General features: G+C 35.3%; 1 protein-coding gene across 1 annotated transcript; it reads right to left on the bottom strand.

Moving 5' to 3' along the window:
- Positions 1-888: 888 nt before the first annotated feature.
- LOC111789775 lies at positions 889-24,001 on the bottom strand. The gene is made up of 4 exons (XM_023670455.1): positions 23,582-24,001; positions 23,023-23,247; positions 1,563-1,629; positions 889-1,316 (listed from the first exon to the last, which is right to left on the bottom strand). Exons 1-4 carry the CDS (start codon positions 23,999-24,001, stop codon positions 889-891), a joined length of 1,140 nt encoding a protein of 379 aa, XP_023526223.1.
- Between the last annotated feature and the right edge of the window lie 2,625 nt (positions 24,002-26,626).

The raw sequence follows: 26,626 nt of genomic DNA on the forward strand, positions 1-26,626 counted from the left end.
CCAAAACTCTCCTCATCCACACCCCTTGACAAGCACAAGACGCGGCTGCCACAAATTCTGCTTCAGTAGCGGACAACGTAACATAAGTTGTCTTTTTGAGGACCAAGACACACCTTCATCACTGAGTAAGAACACATAGCTAGAAGTGCTTTTCCTATCACCTATATCTCCTGCATAATCACTGTCTGTTATGCTATCAACTCTTCATTACCCATTTTTCGATAAAGGATTCCCAAATCTATAGTACCTTTTAAGTATCTCAACACTCTTTTTGTAGCTTGCAAATGCAACTCTGTTGGACTTGCTTTAAATCTGCTCATTAGAGACACTACATACATTAAATTCGGCCTTGTTGCAGTTAGATACATAAGGCTTCCAATCAATTGTTTATACATGGTAGCATTGATCTTTGCTCCTTTTTCATCCTTTATCCGTCTAACCCGAGGAACAATAGGGTTTTTCACACTTACTTTTTTCCATCTAGAACTTCTTTTGCATACTTTCTTTAACTAATATAAATGCCTTCAGAATTTTGTAAAATCTTTACACCGAAAAAATATTTCATTTTTCCAAAATCAGTCATTTCAAATTCAGGTTTCATAGAATTCTTGAACTTAACAAACATGCTCTCATCATTACCAGTAAAAATTAGAACGTCAACACATAGACTAACAATCAAAATTTTACCTCCATCTCTTGTTTGTATGAATAAAGTATGGTCGCAGTTGCACCTCTCAAATCCTTCTTTGAAAAAATGTGCTTCAATTCGACTGTACCATGCACGTGGGGCTTGTTTAAGGTCATATAATGCCTTCTTCAATTTGTATGCTTTGTCTTCTTCACCTTTTTTCTCATAACCTTGTGGTTGCTCAACAAAGACGGCTTCTTTTAACTCTCCATATAAGAAGCACTTTTTACGTCAAGCTGATACACGTTCCAACTATTTCGAGCTGCCAAAGCAACTGTCATTCGAATAGTATCCCACCTAGCCAAAGGTGCAAACACCTCGGTATAGTCTATACCATGTTGTTGTGCATAACCTTTAGCTACCAACCTAGCCTTATACTTGTCAACTTCGCCATTTTCGTTTTGTTTGGTTTTGAAAACCCACTTTACTCCAATCTTCTTCATTCCTTTAGGCAAATTTGTAAACTCCCAAGTCTCATTTCGTTCGATGACTTCTATCTCCAAGTCCGTTGCATTTCTCCATTTTTGAACTTTGAACAGCTTCTTCAAAGGTAGTCGGATATGTTGTTGGGGTAATAGAACTAAATTGTTGTGCTTGTCAGACACACTCATACAAGAAAGAGACAACACTAAAAAAAAAATAAGCAAAACCAACTTCATGATGTTCTTCAACTTGCTGCACTGTACAACTGGTCTATTATGACCATCTTTAACACTTGGTTCCTAGTTCTTGTCATTGTCCTTAATCTTGTTCCTTGTTCTTTGTTCTTCTTTTTTCTGTTCCCAAAGACACTCCTCCAAATATTTAAGTGTAAAAGGCATGAACTTGACAACCTATCCAAGGATTCATGTCTTTCAAGCAACATAGTCTAAACCTTCGTCCAAGGCTTCTTGCATTCCACGCGACATAGCTTGAATCTGCATTAGGGCTTCATGAGCTCCCTGTGATACAGACTGAAACCTATACCCAAGACTTCTTACGTTCCAAGTGGTGTAGTCTTAGACCTGCATCAAATTTTTCTTAGGTTCCAAGTGACGCAGTCTAAAACCTATGCCCAATGCTTTTTATGTTCCAAGCGACATAGTCTGAATAGCTATGCCTAAGGCTTCATACGTTCCAAGCAGCCTAGTCTGAAACTTTCATCCAAGGCTTCTTACGTTCCAAGCTATGCAATTTGGAAACATATTCCCAAGGTTTCATACATTCCAAGCGGCATAGTCTGAACACCTACACCCAAGGCTTCATGCGTTCCAAAAAACGTAATCTAAAACATGCATCAAAACTTATTATGTTACAAACGATGTGGTCTAAGTCACGAGCATGTTGTACCATTAGAGGACCTTGGTCCTTTATTCTTTCTTGGAATCAACATTCTTATTGTCTTAGTGGAATTAAGGCTTATGTCATACTTTTTTTCTAGTTCTAATTCGTAGAGTAATTTCTTGGGACATAAGCCTTCACTTCCCTTGTTAATCCCTATCAAGTATCGAAGCTCATAAGGGTTGTAGAAGGATCATGATTCTTTGTTGGGAGGTCATTATGGGTAGTCTTGTTTTTTTCCATAAGCCTTAGTTTATATCCCTAATATGTTCTAGAACCTTTAAGATCTTGTAAAATCCTTCTTAGAGTCATACTTATGTTTCTTATAACATTGAGGAGGAATTCTGAGGGTCTTCAAAACTTCTCACCATTTTGGTTATTTACTCCATTTCTTTAGTTTAGGATCTAACTTCTTCCAAACATGTTAAAATCTTAAGTAAATGTTTATGTCCTTATAAGTAGGTCAATCATGAATCCTTAAGTCATTTAAAAAGTGTTTGGACCTTGAAATACCTTAAAAATCTCCATGAGCATTTTCGTAATTGATCTCTCGCGTAGGTTCAAAGTTCGAATTCTGTTGTTGACATATTTTGTGAATTTTCATGACATTTTTTGAATTTTCTTGGCAATAGGTCCATTTGGAACACAGTGATTCTTATCATCTTCCCCCTCTTCAAAAGGATTCGTCCTCGAATAAAAAAAATCATCATCTTCTTATTTGAAAAATTATCATCATCTTGTTTTGATCAAATCTGCATGTTTCTTAAAGAATAAGTCGGCATATTTTAATAAATATATCTGCCACAACAAAATTACAATAAAATATTAGAAAGAAATTAAAAGGAACAGGAAGCAAATGAAGTATTAAATCCATAAACTACTTTCTTAAAGAATAAGTACAGCAGCATGCTTTGCATCATCCATTCGACTCATTTTAATAAATATATCTGCCACAACAAAAATACAATGTTTATCCTTTTTAGTGTGTAGTAAACCAAGAACAATTTTATAGATATATTAGTCCAAGGTTTGTTAGGTACATTCAAAGGAGTATAAAATCCATTTGGTTGTGATCTAGATTTAGTTTCTTTTCTTTAAAACATTTGCTACAAAACTTATGGACATCATGCTTCATTTTTGACCAAAAGAAGTGTTTATGCAACATCTTATAAGCTGTATTAATCCTGAGATGTCCCATTAAGGCACCACCATGTGCTTCTCTCAAAAGCAAATCTTTTATAGAGCATCTAGGAATACAAAGCATAAAAAATTTATGAAACAAATAATAATCATCCATAGCTTTTTTTGCAAGACAAGATGTATAAATAGTTCTGGAATCTTGGACATCTCTATATAGTTCGGTAATATGCTCAAGTCCAAGAATTTTTGCACTAAGAGAAGTAAAGAGATCGTACCTTTTAGATAACACATCAGCTACCATATTATCATTACCTTGCTTATATTTGATGACATACGAAAATGTTCCAATAAATTCCACCCACTTTGCATGTCTACGATTCAGGTTGCTTTGTCCCTTCACATACTTCAAGCTTTCATGATCAAAATGGATCACAAATTCTCTAGGCCATAAGTAGTGTTGCCACACATGCAATATATGAACTAAAGCAAATAATTCTTTATCATAGGTAGTATATTTCAATATTGGCCCATATAGTTTTTCACTAAAATATATTAAGTGCTTTCGTTCTTGAATTAAAACAACACTTATGCCCAAACCACATACATCACATTCAATTTCAATAGTTTTATCAAAGCTACTCAAAACAAATAATGGATTGCTTAATTTCTTCCAAAGAAAATTGGATGCATTCTCTTACATTTCTCCCCATTTAAAAACAACATTCTTTTTCACTAAGTCGTTCCGTAGTTCAGTTATGGTTCTAAAATCATTTATAAATCTCTTATAGAGGTTAGCTAACTCATGAAAACTCCGAAATTTACGTGCACTTTTTGGTGTTGGCAAATCCATTATGAATTTAACTTTGTTTCTATCTAAAGCTACTCTACTTTTACCAACTAAGAAGCCAATAGAGTGAACTTTTTCCATGCAAAAACTACCCTTATTAAAATTAAATTTGTCTTTTCTACTTGTAATCAAAACTAATTTAACATGCTCCACATGCTCAAGCAAAATCTTCAAATAAATTATAATATCATCAATATAAACAACAACATGTTTTCTCATATATTTTCTCAAAACATTATATATTAAGCGCATAGATGTACTAGGAGCATTAGTTAATCTAAAAAACATAACAAGCAATTCATACAATCCAAACTTAATATTGAAAGTTGTTTTCCATTCATCTCCTACGTGCATTCTAATTTGATGATATCCAGATTTCAAAATAATTCTTATAAATAGACACGAATCATGGAATAAATTAGCATATCGTCTAATCTAGGAATAGGATGTCGATACTTTACCGTGATTTTGTTGATGACTTTATTATCCATGCATATGTGCCAAGTTTCATCTTTCTTTGGCTCCAATAAGTCTCATATAGAACATGGGCTCAAACTTTCTCGTACATAGCCCTTCTCCATGAGTTGCTCCACTTGCCTTTGAATTTCTTTTGTCTCGGTTGGATTAACTCGATAAGTCGGCTTATAAGGAATGACAGTCCTTGGAATGAAGTCTATTTTATGTTCAGTACCTCTAATGGGAGGTATTTCTTTATCTTGAAACATGTCTTCAAATTCCAGTAAAAGAGATTGAAAAACACTAGGCAAAGCCAAGTTGTGATAGTTAGAGACCAAAATCCTCCATTGTACATAAGTACAAAGATGGATTTTTGTGAAAACCTTCTCACCTCTCCAACTGCAGCCAAATAACTCTCTCTCTTCCTTTTTTCTTGAATTTCATCTCTTTTTTCATTTTCTCTTTTTCTCTTTGATTTTTCACTCATCTTGTTTTTTAACTCTTTTTCCTCAAACTCTTTCTTTCTTTCCTCCAATTTTAATTGATCAGCAAATACATTTGCAGAACTCAAAGGTACAAGAGTGGTTTTTCTACCATCTTTTACAAAAGAATATCTATTCAAATAGCCATCATACATAATCCTCCCATCAAATTGCCAGGGTCGGCCAAGCAATATATCTCCAGCTTGCAAAGGTACAAGAGTGGTTTTTCTACCAACTTTTACAAAAGAATACCTATTCAAATAGCCATTATACATAACTCTCCTGTCAAATTGCCATGGTCGGCCAAGTAATATATCTCCAGCCTGCATTGGTAATGCATCACAAAGAACTTCGTCTTTATATTTTCCCAAAGTAAAAGATATTAAAGCTTGGGAAACTACCTTCATTGTTCCACTATCATTGAGGCATTGGAGCTTGTAAGGTTTAGGATGATCTTTGGTTGGAATTTGTAACCTTTTGATCAACATGGTACTTACAACATTGGTCCAACTTCCACTATCAATGACAAGACTACAAGCAGTCCCCTTGACGAAACACCGCATGTGGAACAAGTTGTCTCTTTGATCATCAACATCATTCTCCGTAACTTGAGTTTTAACAAGTCTTCTTGTTATAAGTGCCAAATGAATCCCATCTTCCAGTTCCTCCTCATTCTTCTGGACTTCTTCAACTAGATCATTGATCTCCCTTCCATTTTCCTCGTCTTGGTTCATGATTGTACAAACAGTAGTGAAATATGTTTAGGACCTCAGACACTCAACTCACTGATTTTACACTCAGGGACACTCATGTTTATACACACAAAGGTAGGCTGTTTGGGAAAGTAACTAAATTATGATCAAGGTAGGCTAATATATAAAGCAATTCCGNTAAAGCTTGGGAAACTACCTTCATTGTTCCACTATCATTGAGGCATTGGAGCTTGTAAGGTTTAGGATGATCTTTGGTTGGAATTTGTAACCTTTTGATCAACATGGTACTTACAACATTGGTCCAACTTCCACTATCAATGACAAGACCACAAGCAGTCCCCTTGACGAAACACCGCGTGTGGAACAAGTTATCTCTTTGATCATCAACATCATTCTCCGTAACTTGAGTTTTAACAAGTCTTCTTGTTATAAGTGCCAAATGAATCCTATCTTCCAGTTCCTCCTCATTCTTCTGGACTTCTTCAACTAGATCATTGATCTCCCTTCCATTTTCCTCGTCTTGGTTCATGATTGTACAAACAGTAGTGAAATATGTTTAGGACCTCAGACACTCAACTCACTGATTTTACACTCAGGGACACTCATGTTTATACACACAAAGGTAGGCTGTTTGGGAAAGTAACTAAATTATGATCAAGGTAGGCTAATATATAAAGCAATTCCGATAGTAGCAAGCTATTGAAGGCAATCAAGATAAGTTAATTATGAAATAGCAACAAAATAAAACCAGAAGTGAACAAACAAATAAGAGACACATATATTTTGGTATAGAAGTGCACACTGAAAAATAAAATAAAAAATTCAAAAAAGAAACGAGGTGAAGATTTTAAGAACGATCTAACTCTCTTTTTCCAGAATTCGGGAAATTTAGAAATTATCTAAACACAACGGTTCTAGATTTAGATGAATTAAGAAAAAGATGTGAATCGAAGTTTATTTGATCTCAAATAAACATGCAAATGATCTAAAAAAAAATTGATAAAGATCGTTTGTAATCACAATCGTAAGATCAAAAATGATAAGATTTTTTTTTTCAAGATCTAAACGTGATCATTAGGAAGAAAATGAGAACAAAGTGAAAAGTTGATGAATAATGGCGGAAATGACAGCAAGAAAATAAATGGACAGATTTAAAGAAAAAAATAAACAATAGGAGAAATAAAAGATAAAATCAAATCTAGAGTCAGCCACAAAGATGTAAACCTAGGCTCTGATACCAAATTGATAAGGCAACCCTAATTCTCAGCCCAACGATCCAAACTTTTGTTTTAGCAAGAACCCTTGAATCAAAGTAATCAACACCTCCTTATTTGAAATTTGGATCAACCTAGAGATAAAACTAGAATTAGATTACCTCTTACGATTGAAGATGTAGAAACAAGATTTGGAACCTTGTTCTAAATTGAGTCACTCCACAATCTAACTTTCTCAAGGCTTGATTGAATGGCTCGGGTGCAATTCTACCACAAGAATTGCTTGAAACCACGACTAGAATTAGAAATATCTCAAGCCTTGATTGAATGGCTCGGGTGCAATTCTATCACAAGAATTGCTTGAAACTTAGAAATGGCAAATATGATGCTCGGATTTCTAAGGGAAACATCTCAATTTGAGAACTGAATTACATTCATCCACGAATCTGAATTTTACATAACATACTATGGTATTTATAGTCTCCCGAAAAAAGACGTTTGTGGATGGGATTTATTCTCGATCCCTTTTAATCTCCGCAAAAGAATAAGTCAAATTGACCATTTGACTTTTACATAATTTATGAAATTAAAAATAATTTTTTCTAACAAATGTAAATGTGTTTGAGTGACTAATGCAAGAGGTTTGAAATTAATTGAGCTTTCGGTTCGAATTCTGTTGTTGACACCGTGATTGTTTTTTGAATCTTCTTGGCAATGGATGGTAGGTGTATAATGGCTAAAATGCCCCTGTAATTATGTACTGCTCGCTTATGAAGAAAGTGGCCTCTAAATGGCACAAAATTTGATGAGGAGCCTTATGTCATGGTTTAAAAGGATTATACAAAGTTAAAAGGTCATCGGAATATGTTGAGAATTTAAATCAAAATTTCGGGTAGTAAATGTCCAAAATATCCCTATGAGAATTCTAAGATTTTTTTCAAGACTTTAAAAGACTCAAGAGGAAAAATACTTAACTACCCCTCAGGACACTTTATAAGAAATCAAGGTTTTTATGAATACCAAGTGACAAGTTGGTTATGAAATACTTATGCATGCAAATAAATGTTTGACTCATATGAATTAGGGCAACGTTGTTAATAATGTTTCCTTAGTTGTGCTTCAAGACTTAACAAAGAACTCTTAGAACGAGAACCCGAGTTATTTTGAGATTAAAGCACTTTCGAGTACGATAGTTTTTTTTATAGGTATATGATGTAACAACGGTAAAAATAATATTGACAATTATTTAAATATGTACGGCCAAACACATCGTGATTTCTAACAATAAGAATGACAGAGAATAGACTATGGAAAAGGATCAAAATTTGAAACATCACGAGAATAACTGCATCAAATTCTTTTCCATTTTCTTACCATATCATAATTTTTTCTTTTCAAATAACTTTCTTAGATCCCTTAAACTCTCCTTGGGTCCTTTAGCCTTTTCCTTTAGATCCCTTAATTCTTGTGGGTGCCTTAACTTATTTGGGGTATGACATTCATAGACATAGATTTTCCTACGTATACATGACATTTACCGACCAATTGACCTAACATGACTATCAAGGGAGTTCTTTAGGTGTAGGAATAGAGTTATGTGTGGAAAAGGAAGTGGACAACCTGATGGAATCCCCTCTCCTTAAACTCATCCGAGGATGACATACCACATAACTACGTAAGTATGGTTTAGGTAATAGACTAATTATCCCAAATTCTCCATGTTTTAAAAAGTAAAAACATTTATTGTATTTTTATCCGTTCCAAATCACACTACATTGCAATTCATGCTTCAAGGAGCTTAAAATTTTGGTCATGATAGTGAAGTAATGAGAAACGGTGAGGAGGACATGCTGGCTGCCCATTAAGTATTGTCAATGCTGACTGTGATCAACGAAGAAGACCGTGCACATACGAGGAGACTTGCATGTGTTTGCATTTTCTAATTTCAATGTGGTCGATATACTAATACACAACCTATGTATGAAATATTTCAAATTGTCAAATTTCTTATTAATATATTGTTTCTCGTGATAAATGGTAAGGTATATGCTGCTTTTGGACATTAAAAAAAAGGATAAATTACAATNATATTGATACGGTGAAATGTAGGTGGTTAGAAATAAATAAATTTATATGGTAAAAAATTAATCTTTAAATCGGTTTAAAAATAATTTACATATTTTCCTTTCAAAGTTTGATATAGATTGTGTAGTAATAGGGTTTGTCATAAAGTTTATCCTCAAAATTTTACAATAAAAACTCNAAAACCCACCATCTTCCTTTGCAACTCCATCACACATTTCAACAATTTTTTACAACACAATCAAGAGAAATGACAAAAGTAGGAGCAATTTTCACCGGCTTCTTTATTACCTTCCTCGTTTTATATTCAGGTCTAACTTTTCTTATTAAATAATTTTTTAGTGTTATTTTTTTCTTATTAAAAATTAACGAGTAGAGTTACAGGGAGTTTGAATGCAGAGACTCAATTGTGTTGTAACAACCATCCTAGTTTGGGAGCTTGCAAGCCTGGAGTAGACGATCAAGCCGATGGCAAATGTTGGACTCACTGCATTTCTGGATGTGAGAAAGGAGGATTTTGTAAGCATGTTGGGAGTCGTCATGTATGTCATTGCTATTGTTGATTTCATATATTTTTTTTCATTTCCGATGCAATGGAATGCATTGCACTTTTACAAATTATACTTTGAATAAATAATGTCTGAACTTTCAAGCTTACTAATTTCTCACTTTTGTTTTGGTTACACATGGAAGGAAGTTGAAAGTTTGAGATATTGTTATGTTGAATTTTTTCAAGGAGAAGTACAAACAAATTATTAGTCTTCGATTAATGTGAATACCTCTCTAGCTTTAACACAGTAACCTTAACTTGTTTCATTCACGCATGCAGTTAGGAAGATATTCCATTTGATAACCTAAACCATAATTATATTTTAATCGTTCATGCATACATATTAAGGAGATATGCCTATTGTAAGGACCTGGCTGACTCGATGACTCCAAAAAGATGGGTAAATATTTCACAAAATAAAACAAATGGAATTTAAAACGTAACATACATTATATTTATTTTATATCAAAATAAAGTTCATGCAAAAGTATTTAAAACACAACACAACACAATAGTTAAAACACAAAATAAGGAATGGACACACTCTTTCTTTGATATGCTACGGTAAGCTCTTAATCGTGTTCTTGATATGCTACGGTACCACACTCTTTCTTTTCTTATTCTTGTTCTTGCCACACACTCTTTCTTTTCTTGTTCTTGTTCTTGTGGTAAGTACTTAGACCCTCTAATTCTTGTTCTTGACTTAGGGTTCTTATCATGATCTATCATGAGGACCTCGGACCTTGGGTTCTAAAATGTTTGCTATCCTCTAAGAGCCTTAGTACTGTGGTGCTTGGTTCTTGGTTCTTATCCTTAGAACTTGGATCTTGATCTATGTTCTTGATATGAACCAAAAGACATCAATCATACAATATACTTCAATGAAGATGTGAAGAAAAGGTTATCAAAATTATCAAAAGATGTTACAATTCACGCCACATTGAAGAAGAATGAAGTTTGATTGTTATAAATTTTGGGTGGGTTACAATTTAGAGTAATTTAGAGTTATTGTATTTTAAGACATTTTATTTACTTTAGGTTACATTTACATAATGGCTAATTATGGTCTTGAAGTATGAATGTTACAACTCTTGGAATGCCTTTAATAGTTTCATTTTGAGGCTATATAAAGCCATGTATGTTGTATTTGTAAGGTAGACTTGGAAAATATAGAAAGAAGCATTTGTGCTTTTCTTTAGCCAATGGCTAAGTTTCTTTGCAATTCTATGTAGTTTAGATTGCATGTAGAATCATTCAAGCTCGACATGATCAATCTTGCTTGTGGAGTGATTCGAATCTCAAACAAGTGTTTGAGATATTTGATCAACAAGAGTCATTCAAGCTAGACATGATCGATCTTGCTTGTGGAGTGATTCGAATCTCAATCAAGTGTTCTTGCCTTGAGATATTCGATCAACAAGGTAATCCGAATCTTATTCCCCTTGTAGTTGATTCCTTATCTTATCATTTGGTATCAGAGCTTCAGGCTCAAGATCGGATATATGTTTCCTTTGCGTTTCTTCTCAATTTGATTTTTATTTATTTTTATCTTTTTAGTTTTTAATCGACCCAGAGTTCAAAATTCAATCTTTGCTCTATTTAAAATTTTGAGAGGTGAGAATGATAGCTTAATTTGTGTAAATGAGTGCAAACAGAGTGGCCTAAAAAAATCCTTGAGTGTATACACGTGAGAGATTGTTGTGAGGTCCTTTGTATTTCCATATCTTATTTTTTGCAGCAAAGTTTCACAAATAGATTCGAGGACGAATCCTCTTGAAGAAGTGGAGAATGATATGAACCAAGAGACATCAATCATACAATATACTTCAATGAAGATGTGAAGAAAAGGTTGTCAAAATTATCAAAAGATGTTTCAATTCATGCTACATTGAAGAAGAATGAAGTTTGATTGTTGTAAATTTTGGGTGGGTTACAATTTAGAGTAATTTAGAGTTATTGTATTTTAAGACTTGTTATTTAATTTCGGTTACATTTACATAATGGCTAATTATGGCCATAAAGTAGGAATGTTACAACTCTTGGAATACCTTTAGTAGTTTCATTTTTGAGGCTATATAAAGCCATGTATGTTGTATTTGTAAGGTAGACTTGGAAAATATATAAAAAGAAGCATTTGTGCTTTTCTTTAGCCAATGGCTAAGTTTCTTTGCAATTCTATGTAGTTTAGATTGCATGTAGAATCATTCAAGCTCGACATGATCAATCTTGCTTGTGGAGTGATTCGAATCTCAAACAATGTTCTTGCCTTGAGATATTCGATCAACAAGGTAATCCGAATCTTATTCCCCTTGTAGTGATTTCTTATCACATCATTTGCTCCCCTTGTAGTAAATCTCCAACATGCATGGATACAACATCACATAAAACATCATCAACATATTTTCCAATAGTAAATGAAACAAGAGTTTGTTGAGTTACCCGTACTTCCCCATAATCATTCAACCATTGAAGCTTGTAGGGTCTTGGATGTGGTTGTGTCTTGGATGTAGATGAGATAGGGGAATGTGAATTGGGCGTGGAGTGTGCAGGGTATGACCTTGAATGATCCTAGTATATACTATTGGTGCATTGTTCATTAATAACCTTCGGTTTACTTGAAACTCATGTCATACCCTATGTGGAATACATGTATAGCCTAAGGTAACCTTAAGCATTCCTAAATCCATGTCGCGTCGTGATTATTTTGTAAGAAGGTCTTAACAGTGGTAATCATATGCTTAAAATTCTCAGTATTGGTCATAGGGGCAATATAGTAAGTTTCCTACTTAAACAATGGCTTAAGCCCTTAGTGTGTTCCAACAGTCATGAAAGTTAAGTAGTACTTTAATAGTCATGATTTAAGGTCGCGTAAAGTTTCAAATCGTTCAAAGGTCATTAAAGTTGTGAACAGTATGTGCCATAGTGTAGGAGGATTATAGTCATTTTACACAATTTTTTGGTTTGGCTACTTAGCCATATTCAATTACCACCCAATTTCATATATGACTTTAACATACCACCGTTATGATCTACTTCAAAATTTCATAGACAGCAGAGTTCATTTAGTGGGTTATTTTAAAGTTACTTGACTTTAGAGAAAAATATTCGATTTGGGCCATTAACACACAATTCTTAGTGTTTTTTTTTTTCTACAATTCCTTAGTTCATACTTAACTCAAGGTTCATGTTAAAATTGAGTGATTCCTATAAGCATTTCTTAAGGGAAGTCCAAGCTGACTACTTACCTCTTGATATTAAAATCATGCAAGAAAATGATACAATCTTGTAAATATTGTAATTATTGTTGTATGATTTACATGAAGTCTTCCGCATTCAATGTTTATGGTACGTATACCGTAGCGACCTTAAATTAAGTAGAAAATTTGGGTCGTTACACATACCCAAGATTCGAAATCTGAATTTGGTACTCAATGGCCCTAGCATTCCCGTGACGATATGGTCAGGTTACTTACTCCTCACTTCTAAGAGTAAAAACTATCAACACAAACAAACATGAGTCCTTCTAACACGTTTTTTTTCCTCAATCACGTGTCTGCTACAAAAATTCTCAAAAGGTCACCCAACATAAAATTGCTCCAGTTGAATACGGAGTTCTTATAGTTGAGCCACCAAAAAGGAAAGTGCACCTCGTTGATATAGGTAGTAACTTTCAATTCTTTTTAACCTTTTCTCAGTCATCTATACTCTAGAGTGCTTTCATTCGAATGTCATCTCTATGTTGGATCGGTATGGCAACCCTAGAGGGGGGGTGAATAGGGTTTTAACGATAAAAGTGTTTAAACGTGATTAATTTTTCTAATGATGAAACTTTTTACAAATAAGTAAAAGATGATAATTACTATAACAAAGTAATTCAAGTCAAAACAATAATCAAGTAGAACATGCAATAAATCACAATAATAATTTTGAAATTAAATAGAAAAGAGTCAGAGAAAATGACACCGTAGTTTTATAGTGGTTCGGTCAAACTCGACCTACTCCACTCCCCAAGCGCCTCTTGGGAATTTGAATAAAGAACTTTCTCGACTCTTTCCACGGATCTGAGCCAAACCGCTACACCGCTCTTTTTACGAGTTCAAGAGCAAACTCAATCCTTTCCACGGCGCAGGATCAAACCGATACAAGTATTTGAGTTTGATAATAACACACCACAACTCTCTCAAAGAGTAGATTTACAATTTGGGATACTCACAACTATTTCCTCACAATACAATAATAATCCCTCTCAAGAATAAGATGAAAAGAAATAAACTTGTAAGCTTGGAGAGAGCAACAAACAATGGAGACTTTGAACAAATGAGGATTGAAGAATGTATGTAAGTTGTGTATTTTAAAATGTGGGGAAGATGAGTTTATATAGAGGAGAAAAGTGGCAAAATGTAGGATTGAATATTGACCATTGGATTGTGTTAGGAATAATGGAAGGTGGAGATTAAAAGTAGATAAATAAGAAAATTTTCTAAATTCATTTATTTCAAAATTTTAATATAATAGTAATATAATATAATAATAATAAAAAGTTATGTGAGTAACGGTCAAATGAAATTCAAAATTTATTATAAATATAATAATATAATAATAATAAAAACTATGTGAGTAACCACCAAAATTTTAAAATATAATAATATAATAATATAATATAGTAATAATAAAAATCGATGTGAGTAACGGTTAGATTCAAATTTATATTTTGTAAAAATAACTTTATTTAAAAATATAGTAATAAGAAAAACTCCACCATTTGTTACTCTCCCAAAATCATAAATGTCATACTTTGATATATTTTGATTTGTCCATCATTTTGATTTTGCTGCCACATCATCACGTCGGGTATGTTGTCTCGACTGTAATTTCTTCGTTTTAGCTCTGATTTGAGTAATTGAAAAGTCGTTGAAATTGTTATTCCCGACCTTATACTGTGTACAGTTCAAAATACTGAAAATAATTAATAATTAAAAAGTGGGTTTGTTATCATCAAAACATCAATTAATTGATTGAAATTAATTAAAGTGAGATCAAGGCCAAAAAGCCAACACTCTATTCATTCAAGTACTCTTTTTGTCCGAGACTAGAGGCCACCCGTATGATGATAGAGATAGGTCCCTACATAATGATTGTTTGTGTTTGCATTTGCATGGCCCCCTGTAGTGGGGCCACTTACTAAGTATTTCTTTAAATACTCAAGCCATGTGCTACTACATTTTTCAGGTTAAGGCAAGGAATTTCTTTACGGCTGACATCGCAACTCGAGACCATGACACATGCATGGGATAGTGGTATTTATTTTCTTAAACTTAGGCTAGAATAGGATGTTTTTAACTTAAATGCTTATTTATTTTATTTAGTCTTTTGTTGTGTCGTTTTAAAGATGTTTTCAAAACACGTAAGTCTGTGGCTGTGTTTTTAGATAAAGATTATGTTTTATGGAATTTAAATGAAGTCTCCGCATTCAATATTTATGGTACGTGTACAGTAGCGACCTTAAATTAAGTAGAAAATTTTGGGTCGTTACAGTAAGAGTTATATTTCTGCATTATAGATGAGCACGAGACGTTAGTAGCGATTCTGAGTATGTGGAAATTGAGGGTCGTTACAATTGCACATTTGAGTTATCAATTATCCGAAATTTTTTAACAAAAAAAGGTGCATGCATGTCGATGAAATATCCAAGTTGCCATCTAAGAATAAAATACGGACGTCAACACGAATATTAAGGTCTCGATTTTGTTAATAAATTCGAGCACAAAAATGGAAGGAACTTGAGAAGGAGACGATTGCAAAGGAGTTGGGAGAAGTTTATGATTGGCGTTGGAGAGAAGAAAAAAAGCGTAATCTAAGTTTTTGGGTGGTTGTGTGTGATGCTATGCTAAATAAAGTGTAACCTAACAAACGAACAAGCTCAATATCCATTCAGTTTTTTCCACTTTCCTTTCAACCGAGTTTAACATAAAAATCTATCTTTAAAAGTTGTTAAAAACGAATATTTGTTGCAGCGCAATGATTATATATATATATATATATATATATATATATGGTTCAAAAGGATCCAAAATCAAACACAAATAGATTGGAAGTCAATAAAAAATAAAGGCTATGAATAATCTCTATATGATTTTGTTGATTACTTTTGCATCAACTTCTAATGTTTTCACTTGTTTTGCACTCATGCCACCGGGAACGCATTGGAAAGTGACGATTCTTAATTATCAAGACGTACCTCTATTGGTCCATTGCAAGTTGAAAAACAACGATTTAGGTAAATAAAGATGTTGCACCTTGACAAACTATTCAACAAGACCATATTATTTTATGTATATCTAAATTTATGAAATTGTTTCTTGCTAATTTAATTTAGTCTTTTGGTGAAATTTCAAAACTCCATAAATTTGAAAAGTATAATATCCAACCTTAAAAATTCTAGATGAACGTTCATTTTCTATCTCAATTTATGTAAAAAAAAAATACAAGTTTTGATAAAATATTTGAGTTTGACTACAGAAAAATTATAGTAACTATATATATATATATTTTTTTTTTTTATCTTTAAGAGTCCAACTATAAGCTCCTTGTCTGTGGTTAATTTTTGTTTTTGTTTTGTTTTTTCTTTTTGTTAATAAATATGTGGGGTGGAGTGTTTGAATATTTAACCTCTTTGCACATGCATGTGTGGTCTTGCCTAGTTGAGCTACACACAAATTGATATTAAAGAATTTGTGTTGAATTGAACTTTTTGACTATGGAATTGTATCAACTCTTATCCTTCTAATTTTTTTTTTCATCTTTTTCAATCTGAATTTGTGCCCACAATTTAGGAGAGCATATTCTTCAGTTGAAACACGAATACAGCTGGGAATTCAAAGAGAATTTGTGGCAGACGACATTGTTTTGGTGTAACTTTAACAGCAATTATGGGAAGCTTTCGTTCGAGGTTTTTTGGCCAGAGAATGAACTTTGGCTTCAAGAACGATGCAACTATTGGCACTGCATTTGGCGTGCAGATAAGAAGGGTTTTTCCTTGTATAATGGTCAAACAAATGTGTACGAGCTCATTCATCCATGGACTTCTTAGACAAAACCATCACCTTCGCCTTACTTCACATCAAATCCTTTCTTTTGTGTGAGAGTTGTGACGTGCTTGCTGCAACATTACTCTAATAAAAAGTTTACTAATCGTTTTATATGGAAATTTTTTATATAACAATACTCATGTCAAAATATTCAATTTGTTAAGGAATTATAAGATATTGATGTGAACTTGAATATCATAATTTCTATATTATAAAAAAATATCAAGCACAAAAATGAAATAAATTTGAAAGTTTATACACCAAAAATAAATTAAAACCTAAAAATAAATGTATATTTGACGGAGAAAAAAAAAAGATGGATTTTTTACCCGAAAACTATATAACCCAAATCAAACTAAAAAAGATGAAATTCTTATCTATTTTTCTTGGGGTTCAATGGAAGAAAATATGATAAATATGGTTAAGAGAACCATTTATAACACTGCCTTTATGTGCTTGAGATAATTTATGCTAATTAAGGAGAAAATATAGAAAATGCAATGGTCTCTTTGGGTTTCCATCATTTTTTTTTAAATTAAAATTAGCACCACTTTTAGTTTTCATCTCAATCAAAAATAGCAAATAAAAAAGAATGGATGTTTTATAACTATGCAACACATTTGGATATCCAAACTCAAACCATGGTTAGCATTGTTACTTTTGCATGGATTCTAACCTTAAATTACCCAAATGGCTATGCATCAACACAGTTTTTTTTGGTTGTATAATGAATCAAAACCCAAATGGCTATGCATCAACAAAAGAGCCTCGAATATCTAAAGAAAAATTGAAGCTTCTAACCGGCTACTGTTTATCTTATTGTTTGCTTTGGAATCAAGCATATTATTATTAATACACGTTTTGCAGGATCCAAGATTCAAGCTATAGGGAGGAAAGGGCAAGAACCAGGGAGTGAATGGCAAGTGACTATCTATAATTATCAAACAAACTTAGTTTTAAATGTTCATTGCAAGGCAAGAGATGACGGTTTGAGAGAACGCGTTTTGGACAAGCAAGCTCAATTCAACTGGAGCTTCAAAATGAACTTTTGGCGTACGACTTTGTTTGGTGTCGTTTTAATGGTTTGAATGGACATGCTTCATTTGAGGATTTTGACCCGGGAACTAGTATTGGCTTTCTCCACGGTGTGACTTTAAAAACTGCATTTGGGCAGCGTTTGATGATAGATTTTACTTGAAAAATATTCCTTGGGGGATGTTTGAATTATACACCCTTGGGAAAAATGGAATAACATGACTCTCCCACAAAAACCAGTGTTGTTGGGTTTTTTTAGACCTAAGATTTTGTATATTTGAAGTCTACAGTAGTGGNAATGCTTATTTATTTTATTTAGTCTTTTGTTGTGTCGTTTTAAAGATGTTTTTAATGTTATAATTTGGTCGAGTTTCGAGCTTCTAATTGCAACGACTCATACCCAAGNATTTGGTCGGGTTTCGAGCTTCTAATTGCAACGACTCATACCCAAGATTCGAAATCTGAATTTGGTACTCAATGGCCCTAGCATTCCCGTGACGATATGGTTAGGTTACTTACTCCTCTCTTCTAAGGGTAAAAACTATCAACACAAACCAATATGAGTCCTTCTAACAAGTTTTGTCCTCAATCACGTGTCTGCTACAAAAATTCTCAAAAGGTCACCCAACATAAAATTGCTCCAGTTGAATTCGGAGTTCTTATAGTTGAGCCACCAAAAAGGAAAGTACACCTCGTTGATATAGGTAGTAACTTTCAATTCTTTTTAACCTTTTCTCAGTCATCTATAATCTGGAGTGCTTTCATTCGAATGTCATCTCTATTCATTCATGTACTCTTTTTGTCCGAGACTAGAGGCCACCCTATGATGATAGAGATAGATTCCTACATAATGATTGTTTGTGTTTGCATTTGCATTTGCATGGCCCCCTGTTGTGGGGCCAATTACTGAGTATTTCTTTAAATACTCAAGCCATGTGCTACTACATATTCCAGGTTAAGGCATGGAATTTCTTTACGGCCGACGACGACATCGCAACTCGAGACCATGACACATGCATGGGATAGTGGTATTTATTTTCTTAGACTTAGGCTAGAATAGAATGTTTTTAACTTAAACGCTTATTGATTTTATTTAGTCTTTTGTTGTGTCGTTTGAAAGATATTTTCAAAACACGTAAGTTCATGGCTGTGTTTTAAGATAAAGATTATGTTTGATGGAATTTAAATGAAGTCTTCTGCATTCAATGTTTATGGTACGTATTAAGTTGAAAATTTGGGTCGTTTCACATACCCAAGATTCGAAATCTGAATTTGGTACTCAATGGCCCTAGCATTCTCGTGACGATATGGACAGGTTACTTACTCCTCTCTTCTAAAAGTAAAAACTATCAACACAAACCAACATGAGACCTTCTAACACGTTTTGTCCTCAATAACATGTTTGCTACAATAATTTTCAAAAGGTCACCCAACATAAAATTGCTCCAGTTGAATTCGGAGTTCTTATAGTTTAGCCACCAAAAAGGAAAGTGCACCTCGTTGATATAGGTAGTAACTTTCAATTCTTTTTAACCTTTTCTCAGTCATCTATACTCTAGAGTGCTTTCATTCGAATGTCATCTCTATTCATTCATGTACTCTTTCTATCCGAGACTAGAGGTCACCCCTATGGTGATAGAGATAGGTCCCTACATAATGATTGTTTGTGTTTGCATTTGCATTTTCATGGCCCCCTATAGTGGGGCCACTTAGTTAGCATTCTTCGCAATACTGAGGCCGTGTTCCACATTATTTTTCATGTCAAGGAAAGGTGCACTTTTATTGAGGACGGCTGCATCACGAGCAGAGACTGTACCACGTGCATAGGGTAGATTCATTTTTAAATTTCTAGGTTTAGGTTAGAATAGGTTGTAATGCATTTTATTGTTTTAAATTATTTTGTATTGCTCTTATTTTCTCGGAATTTCAGTATTTCGTATTTAAACACGTAAGACCATGGTTGTGTTTTGTAGATAAAAGTTGTTTTAAGCATTTTTCGAAGTTTATGTTATAGATGATGTTCATGCGAGTGTAATAGCAAATAATAATAATAAATAAATAAATAAAATAATAAATAAATAAAGAAATAAAGAAATAAACAAACAAAAATAATTATAAAATAATAGTTAAACTAATAATAATAAATAAATAAATAAACAAAAAAAAAAAGAAAAACAACCTTTCCTCACTCTCATCCTTAAGCGAGAAAGAAACAGTAAAACAACCGTTTTCATATTTGAGGAAACTAATAAGAATGGCCTTTACCCACTTGAGATTCACTTGAGATTTGGGCGAAGATAGATGTGATCGATAAGGTATAATATATTAAATCTTCATTTTTATATAAGTAGCCAAATGAATAGATTAAAAATAGAATGGTCAAGAAAATTTGTGACCTGTAAACACTGAGATAAGGAAAGATTTTGAAACGGAGATCGGCTAGAAATTTGAAATACATGACAACAAAAATGAAAAGGCAACCGAGCAAATACATATGAAAAAAAAAAGGAAGATTTAGGAATTAAAAACCACAAACTAAATATAGAGAAAAAGATAAATACACATTGTAGTAGAGCACAAAATAGCTTGAAATAACTCTATCTTTTTTATACAACGGTAACCATGGAAAATAAATTTTTTAATAAAAATATAATGATAGATATATAACATTTCAAGACTTTTAGCAATGGACCAATGTAAATTAGAGAAATAATTTTATAGAGTTCAAACTTGAAACTGATGTCATGGGCTCACATAGGTTGACTTGGATTCAAAGAACAGAATCAAACTTTTATTAAGGATATATTCGTGACAACAACTTAAGCTAACCAGGTAAGTGGTCTTACTATCGACATGGTTATATTTGATGTTGACACGTGCCTGTGGTTCTGCACATGTCATATATACTGATATATGTGAATTATCTGTGAATCAATATGCTTATATTATGTTTATGTTATGTTATAATATGTGAATTGTATGATAATAATTGTGGTACAATGTGTTCAAGGATACTTTTGAGATAGGATACGAGAAGGATGCAGAAAACGAAATGTAACGATAGGAGTAAGATATATTCATGAAACGATAAGGTTAGATTACATACCGAAGTGCTATGGATAGGAGAGATAAATGAAAGAATATGGTTAGGATATGGGTAGAAAGGGATAGGTTTGTGATAGATTGATAGAACGATAGCGTTAGGATACGTTCCTGTGATGATATGACGATAGCGTTAGGATACGTTCCTGTTAGACTATGGCTTTGATAGGTATAAGAACGTTAAAGCTATGATAAGTTAGAGAATGATATGACCACGAAGTGTTTACAATACGATATATTGTGATGTGAGGTGTAATGTTTAGATTATTTTGTGTGACCATGGAGGTAATTGTTGAATGAATTGCACATTATGAAATGACATGTTAAAAGCATGGAGCGTTATGTTATGTTTTCTAAATTGTATGTATACAACATGTTATGAATGACATGATATCACGATAAATGAAATGAAATGTAACCTCGTTAGGATTATGCATGACACGTAGAGTGAAAAATGAGAAATGTCATGTTAAGCATGGAAGATGATAGCGGGGTTATATTCATTCATGACAAAAGTAGAAATGTTGGGGACCTCATGCATTATGTGTGCTCCTGCATTTAAGGGGATACCCCTATTCCATCACTAGGGTACGGACGCGTACATCCAATGGCAGGACAACGATCGTTATGTTTTGCATAGCGGTGCCATGACGGTTACTAGTTCTAACGGGTGTCCAGCCTAAGGAGCACCCAGAGTATGCTCGCCCGACAAGGAAAGTGGCCCAGCGGTGTGCGAACTGACTAGTGAGCCCATACTCGCATGTATGGGCTGTGTGTAGAGTATAGAGTACACGTCCAAATTACCGTTAGGATAGTGCCGTAGGAAAATAGATTGAAAGGATAGGTCCCGTCATTGCATTCGCATGTTCTTGCATTTAACCCCAATAGTGGGGTCACTTACTGAGTATTTCTTTAAATACTCAAGCCATGTGCTACTACATTTTTCAGGTTAAGGCAAGGAATTCCTTTACGCCTGACGACGGCATCGCAACTCGAGACCATGGCACATGCATGGGATAGTGGTATTTATTTTCTTAGACTTAGGCTAGAATAAGATGTTTTTAACTTAAATGCTTATTTATTTTATTTAGTCTTTTGTTGTGTCGTTTTAAAGATGTTTTTAATGTTATTATTTGGTCGGGTTTCGAGCTTCTAATTGCAACGACTCATACTCAAGATTCGAAATCTGAATTTGGTACTCAATGGCCCTAGCATTCCCGTGACGATATGGTCAGGTTACTTACTCCTCTCTTCTAAGGGTAAAAACTATCAACACAAACCAATATGAGTCCTTCTAACAAGTTTTGTCCTCAATCACGTGTCTGCTACAAAAATTCTCAAAAGGTCACCCAACATAAAATTGCTCCAGTTGAATTCGGAGTTCTTATAGTTGAGCCACCAAAAAGGAAAGTGCACCTCGTTGATATAGGTAGTAACTTTCAATTCTTTTTAAGCTTTTCTCAGTCATCTATACTCTCGATTACTTTCCTTCGAATGTCATCTTTATTAATTCATGTACTCTCTTTGTCCGAGACGGGAGTCCACCCCTATGATGTTAGAGATAGGTCCCTAAATAATGATTGCTTGTGTTTGCATTTGCATGGCCCCCTCTTCTATCAGGGGCCTAAAGGTTACCTTTCTTGCTTTGTAATCGATGAGGACACGATTCTTGCCCAACCAATCCATCCCTAAGATCACATCGAAGTCTTGCATAGACAGAACAATCAGGGATGCTACAAGCTCTCGCCTTGCAACTATCACACTACCACCTTTAACTCTATGGGTAACAGTCAGGTATTTATTTGCTGGTGTAAACACAGTAAGGGGGAAACTCTAAGGGTTCTAGTTCTAAGTTTGCAGATTTCACAAACACCTTAGAAATAAAAGAGTGGGTAGCACCAGAATCAAATAATGTAAACGCTAGGTGATCAAAGATAGGTAATGTACCTGTCACCACTATGTCAGTCTCTTCTGCTTTCCTAGTCGTGATAGCATGGGCCACAGCTCGAGTCTGCTGTGTGGCTCCCCGGCCTCTCTGATTCTATCCCACTGGTCTGGTTCCCTTATGGTTTCTCATATGAGGACAGTCTGCTACGCGATGGCCTGGCTTGCCACAACCAAAGCATCCTCCTATTCCAGCAAAACACTCTCTCTCGCGATATCTCTTATAGTTAGGGCATTCAGGTCTGTTATGCTCTGGGCTCTATCTCGACGTTCAAATCGCCCTCGAGGCTGTCTGTCAGGTCTAAAGGAATTTTTGTTAGGCCTTCTTCGTTGGCCTAAGGTATTCTGAGTGGTCACTAACGGCACATTTCGCTTTGCCATCTGCCGTGGCATATGCATCAACGTTGCCACTCTTAGGGCTAGAGAGTAATCTTATGATGCTTGTAATATTCCATTGACCCTGAAGCTCTATCCGAAGACCAGCGATAAAATGATCAATTTTCATCTTCTCCTTACTGACATACTCAGGGCAGAACCTTGCAAGTTTATTAAACTCAAGATCGTAGTCCTCAACAGTTCTGTCCCCCTGTTTCAGTTCTAGGAATGCAGTCTGACACTTGAGTCGGGCAACTACTGGGTAATACTTATACAGGTAGGCTTCCTTGAACTAATTCCAGGAAATATAACCTCCCTCTGGTGTAACGGTCCTCTGTGCACCTTTCCACAAAAAATGGGCTTCACCCTTCGCATATAAGTCCCACAATGGACTTGATATTTTGGTGGACATTTCATGTATATAAAGGTTGTCTCTACAGCCTCCAGCCAAACCTCAGCTGCAACCGGGTCCATCTTACCCCCGTCAAAAGTGGGCAGTTTATACCTCTAAAAGTCCTTCAAATAACGGGACTCCACAGTCGTACCCGGATTCTCGTACCTTGCACAGTGGCTTGATTTCTCACTAGTGTCTGCATTAACTGAGTCATCTGTGCCTGAGTTTCCATGGCGGTTCTCATGAAAGTCTGAAACTCATCCCTTGAAACGGTCATCATTGATTGAGCAGGCACCACAAGAATCGATACTGGCGCTAGTGGAGCTTCTTCAGGTACCTGATCCGAAGAAGCAGTCTCTAGAATAACTTGAGGCTCGACCTTCCTTTGGCCTCTCCTGGGCACGGGTGTCGGTGGCGGTGTCTGTTCCTCATCCGAGGTCAGTTCTAGGTTCTCCTCTAGAGGTGGATGCTGCTCCACCTCGAGGAAAGGGAAATTTGGGTCCTCTTCGACCCTTCTCCTGCCCCTCCTAGGGCCAGGCCCAAGATAATCTCTTCTTCTCTTAGGCGCCATTATCTGTCAACAGATGGGGAGTGAGAGTCAATACTACGTTCTCATTGTGCCTAATTCAAAAGAAGCACATTCCTTATTCTTTTTAATCCTCATCTTAGATCTCGCAACATATAACTCAAGTCTTTCTACTTCCCAATTATTAGAGAACTTACCAGGTCGCGGTGGGCGTGTCGAAACTTAAGCCACAGAGATACTAGACTCTACAACCTAATGTCTACAGGACCTAAAACCATGCTCTGATACCAAACTGTCACAACCGAAATTTGAATCTCGAAATCAAGGGCTGGACCAACAGACTATGCAATGAAATCATGTAAAAGAAAATGGACAAGACGAAATTAAAAAAAAAAAAAAAAAAAAGAAAAAAAAAACTTTAGCAATTATGTAGAAAGTTTGAAATCCAAAAAAGGCGTTCAAGTAGCATATGAGTTCTATGAAAAGTATGTAAATGGTTTACAAAACAATGCATGACAGATCTAAACTAAAATATGCACAGACTCCTAGACGCCCCGGGACACTCCTTTGTGCATTAAGATCTAGCACGCATTCCCGCCTCAAACCATGACATCACTCACCTGAAAAAAAAAGAGTAGAAAGGAATGAGTATAAAAATACTGAGTAAGTAGCCTACTTGTAGGCTCTTTTCGCATCCTTATCTTGGTAGGTATCCATGGTCTTTCTCAGGTTTCTAAGGAGAGTGATCTAAGCTACAACTCTCTTTTCTGTATCTTAGGAGGCTTGCCCATCATATGCACTGAAATGGTCAGTGTCCTCAGGTGAGGCACGACCTCATAAGTAAATCTGAGGGGATCGTATGGCTGGATCTGAATACGTGACTCTCTCTGAACGTCATCCGTAAAGGTTAGCTGACAACCCTCTCATGGGACCATACATCCACTAAATTCGAGGTGCAACCCCTTGTGTGCCGGTCAGCTACTAAGTCATCCTACGTGGCTCCACGTCCCTCACTCAAGGACGGGTTTCTACGCCCCAGGAGTCCTGTTCAGAAGACCCCTTAGCTAGCACCACTAGGTTTGGGCACCTATCACACTTCCCTATCCTGATCTGCCAAGCTCAACGATCTTCGTACCGGAGCTCTGTCTCGACGGTACGGTATCGGAGTAGAGAGGGAAGTGGAGGTTCTGATGACACTACCCACACTGCTCAACTCTAGCAGGCTACTTACAGTTACCGTGGNTCAAGGGCTGGACCAACAGACTATGCAATGAAATCATGTAAAAGAAAATGGACAAGACGAAATTAAAAAAAAAAAAAAAAAAAAGAAAAAAAAAACTTTAGCAATTATGTAGAAAGTTTGAAATCCAAAAAAGGCGTTCAAGTAGCATATGAGTTCTATGAAAAGTATGTAAATGGTTTACAAAACAATGCATGACAGATCTAAACTAAAATATGCACAGACTCCTAGACGCCCCGGGACACTCCTTTGTGCATTAAGATCTAGCACGCATTCCCGCCTCAAACCATGACATCACTCACCTGAAAAAAAAAGAGTAGAAAGGAATGAGTATAAAAATACTGAGTAAGTAGCCTACTTGTAGGCTCTTTTCGCATCCTTATCTTGGTAGGTATCCATGGTCTTTCTCAGGTTTCTAAGGAGAGTGATCTAAGCTACAACTCTCTTTTCTGTATCTTAGGAGGCTTGCCCATCATATGCACTGAAATGGTCAGTGTCCTCAGGTGAGGCACGACCTCATAAGTAAATCTGAGGGGATCGTATGGCTGGATCTGAATACGTGACTCTCTCTGAACGTCATCCGTAAAGGTTAGCTGACAACCCTCTCATGGGACCATACATCCACTAAATTCGAGGTGCAACCCCTTGTGTGCCGGTCAGCTACTAAGTCATCCTACGTGGCTCCACGTCCCTCACTCAAGGACGGGTTTCTACGCCCCAGGAGTCCTGTTCAGAAGACCCCTTAGCTAGCACCACTAGGTTTGGGCACCTATCACACTTCCCTATCCTGATCTGCCAAGCTCAACGATCTTCGTACCGGAGCTCTGTCTCGACGGTACGGTATCGGAGTAGAGAGGGAAGTGGAGGTTCTGATGACACTACCCACACTGCTCAACTCTAGCAGGCTACTTACAGTTACCGTGGTGTCCTACTATCCTTTCTAGGGTGGAACTTGGTGGCTTAGACTTGGATTCATGCATCTCTAGGATTCTCGTGCCTGGTCTCACAAACCTATCTGGTTTGGAATTCTGGGCTCTAGATCTGCCAGTAGTCATTTCGTGGGTCTATATGCACGGTGTTCTAGAGGTCTCCTANATAAACAAATATAAAAAAAATAAAAAATAAAAAAAAAACTTTAGCAATTATGTAGAAAGTTTGAAATCCAAAAAAGGCGTTCAAGTAGCATATGAGTTCTATGAAAAGTATGTAAATGGTTTACAAAACAATGCATGACAGATCTAAACTAAAATATGCACAGACTCCTAGACGCCCCGGGACACTCCTTTGTGCATTAAGATCTAGCACGCATTCCCGCCTCAAACCATGACATCACTCACCTGAAAAAAAAAGAGTAGAAAGGAATGAGTATAAAAATACTGAGTAAGTAGCCTACTTGTAGGCTCTTTTCGCATCCTTATCTTGGTAGGTAT

This window comes from Cucurbita pepo, chromosome LG03, assembly GCF_002806865.2.
Source record: "Cucurbita pepo subsp. pepo cultivar mu-cu-16 chromosome LG03, ASM280686v2, whole genome shotgun sequence".
Taxonomy (NCBI): Eukaryota; Viridiplantae; Streptophyta; class Magnoliopsida; order Cucurbitales; family Cucurbitaceae; genus Cucurbita; species Cucurbita pepo.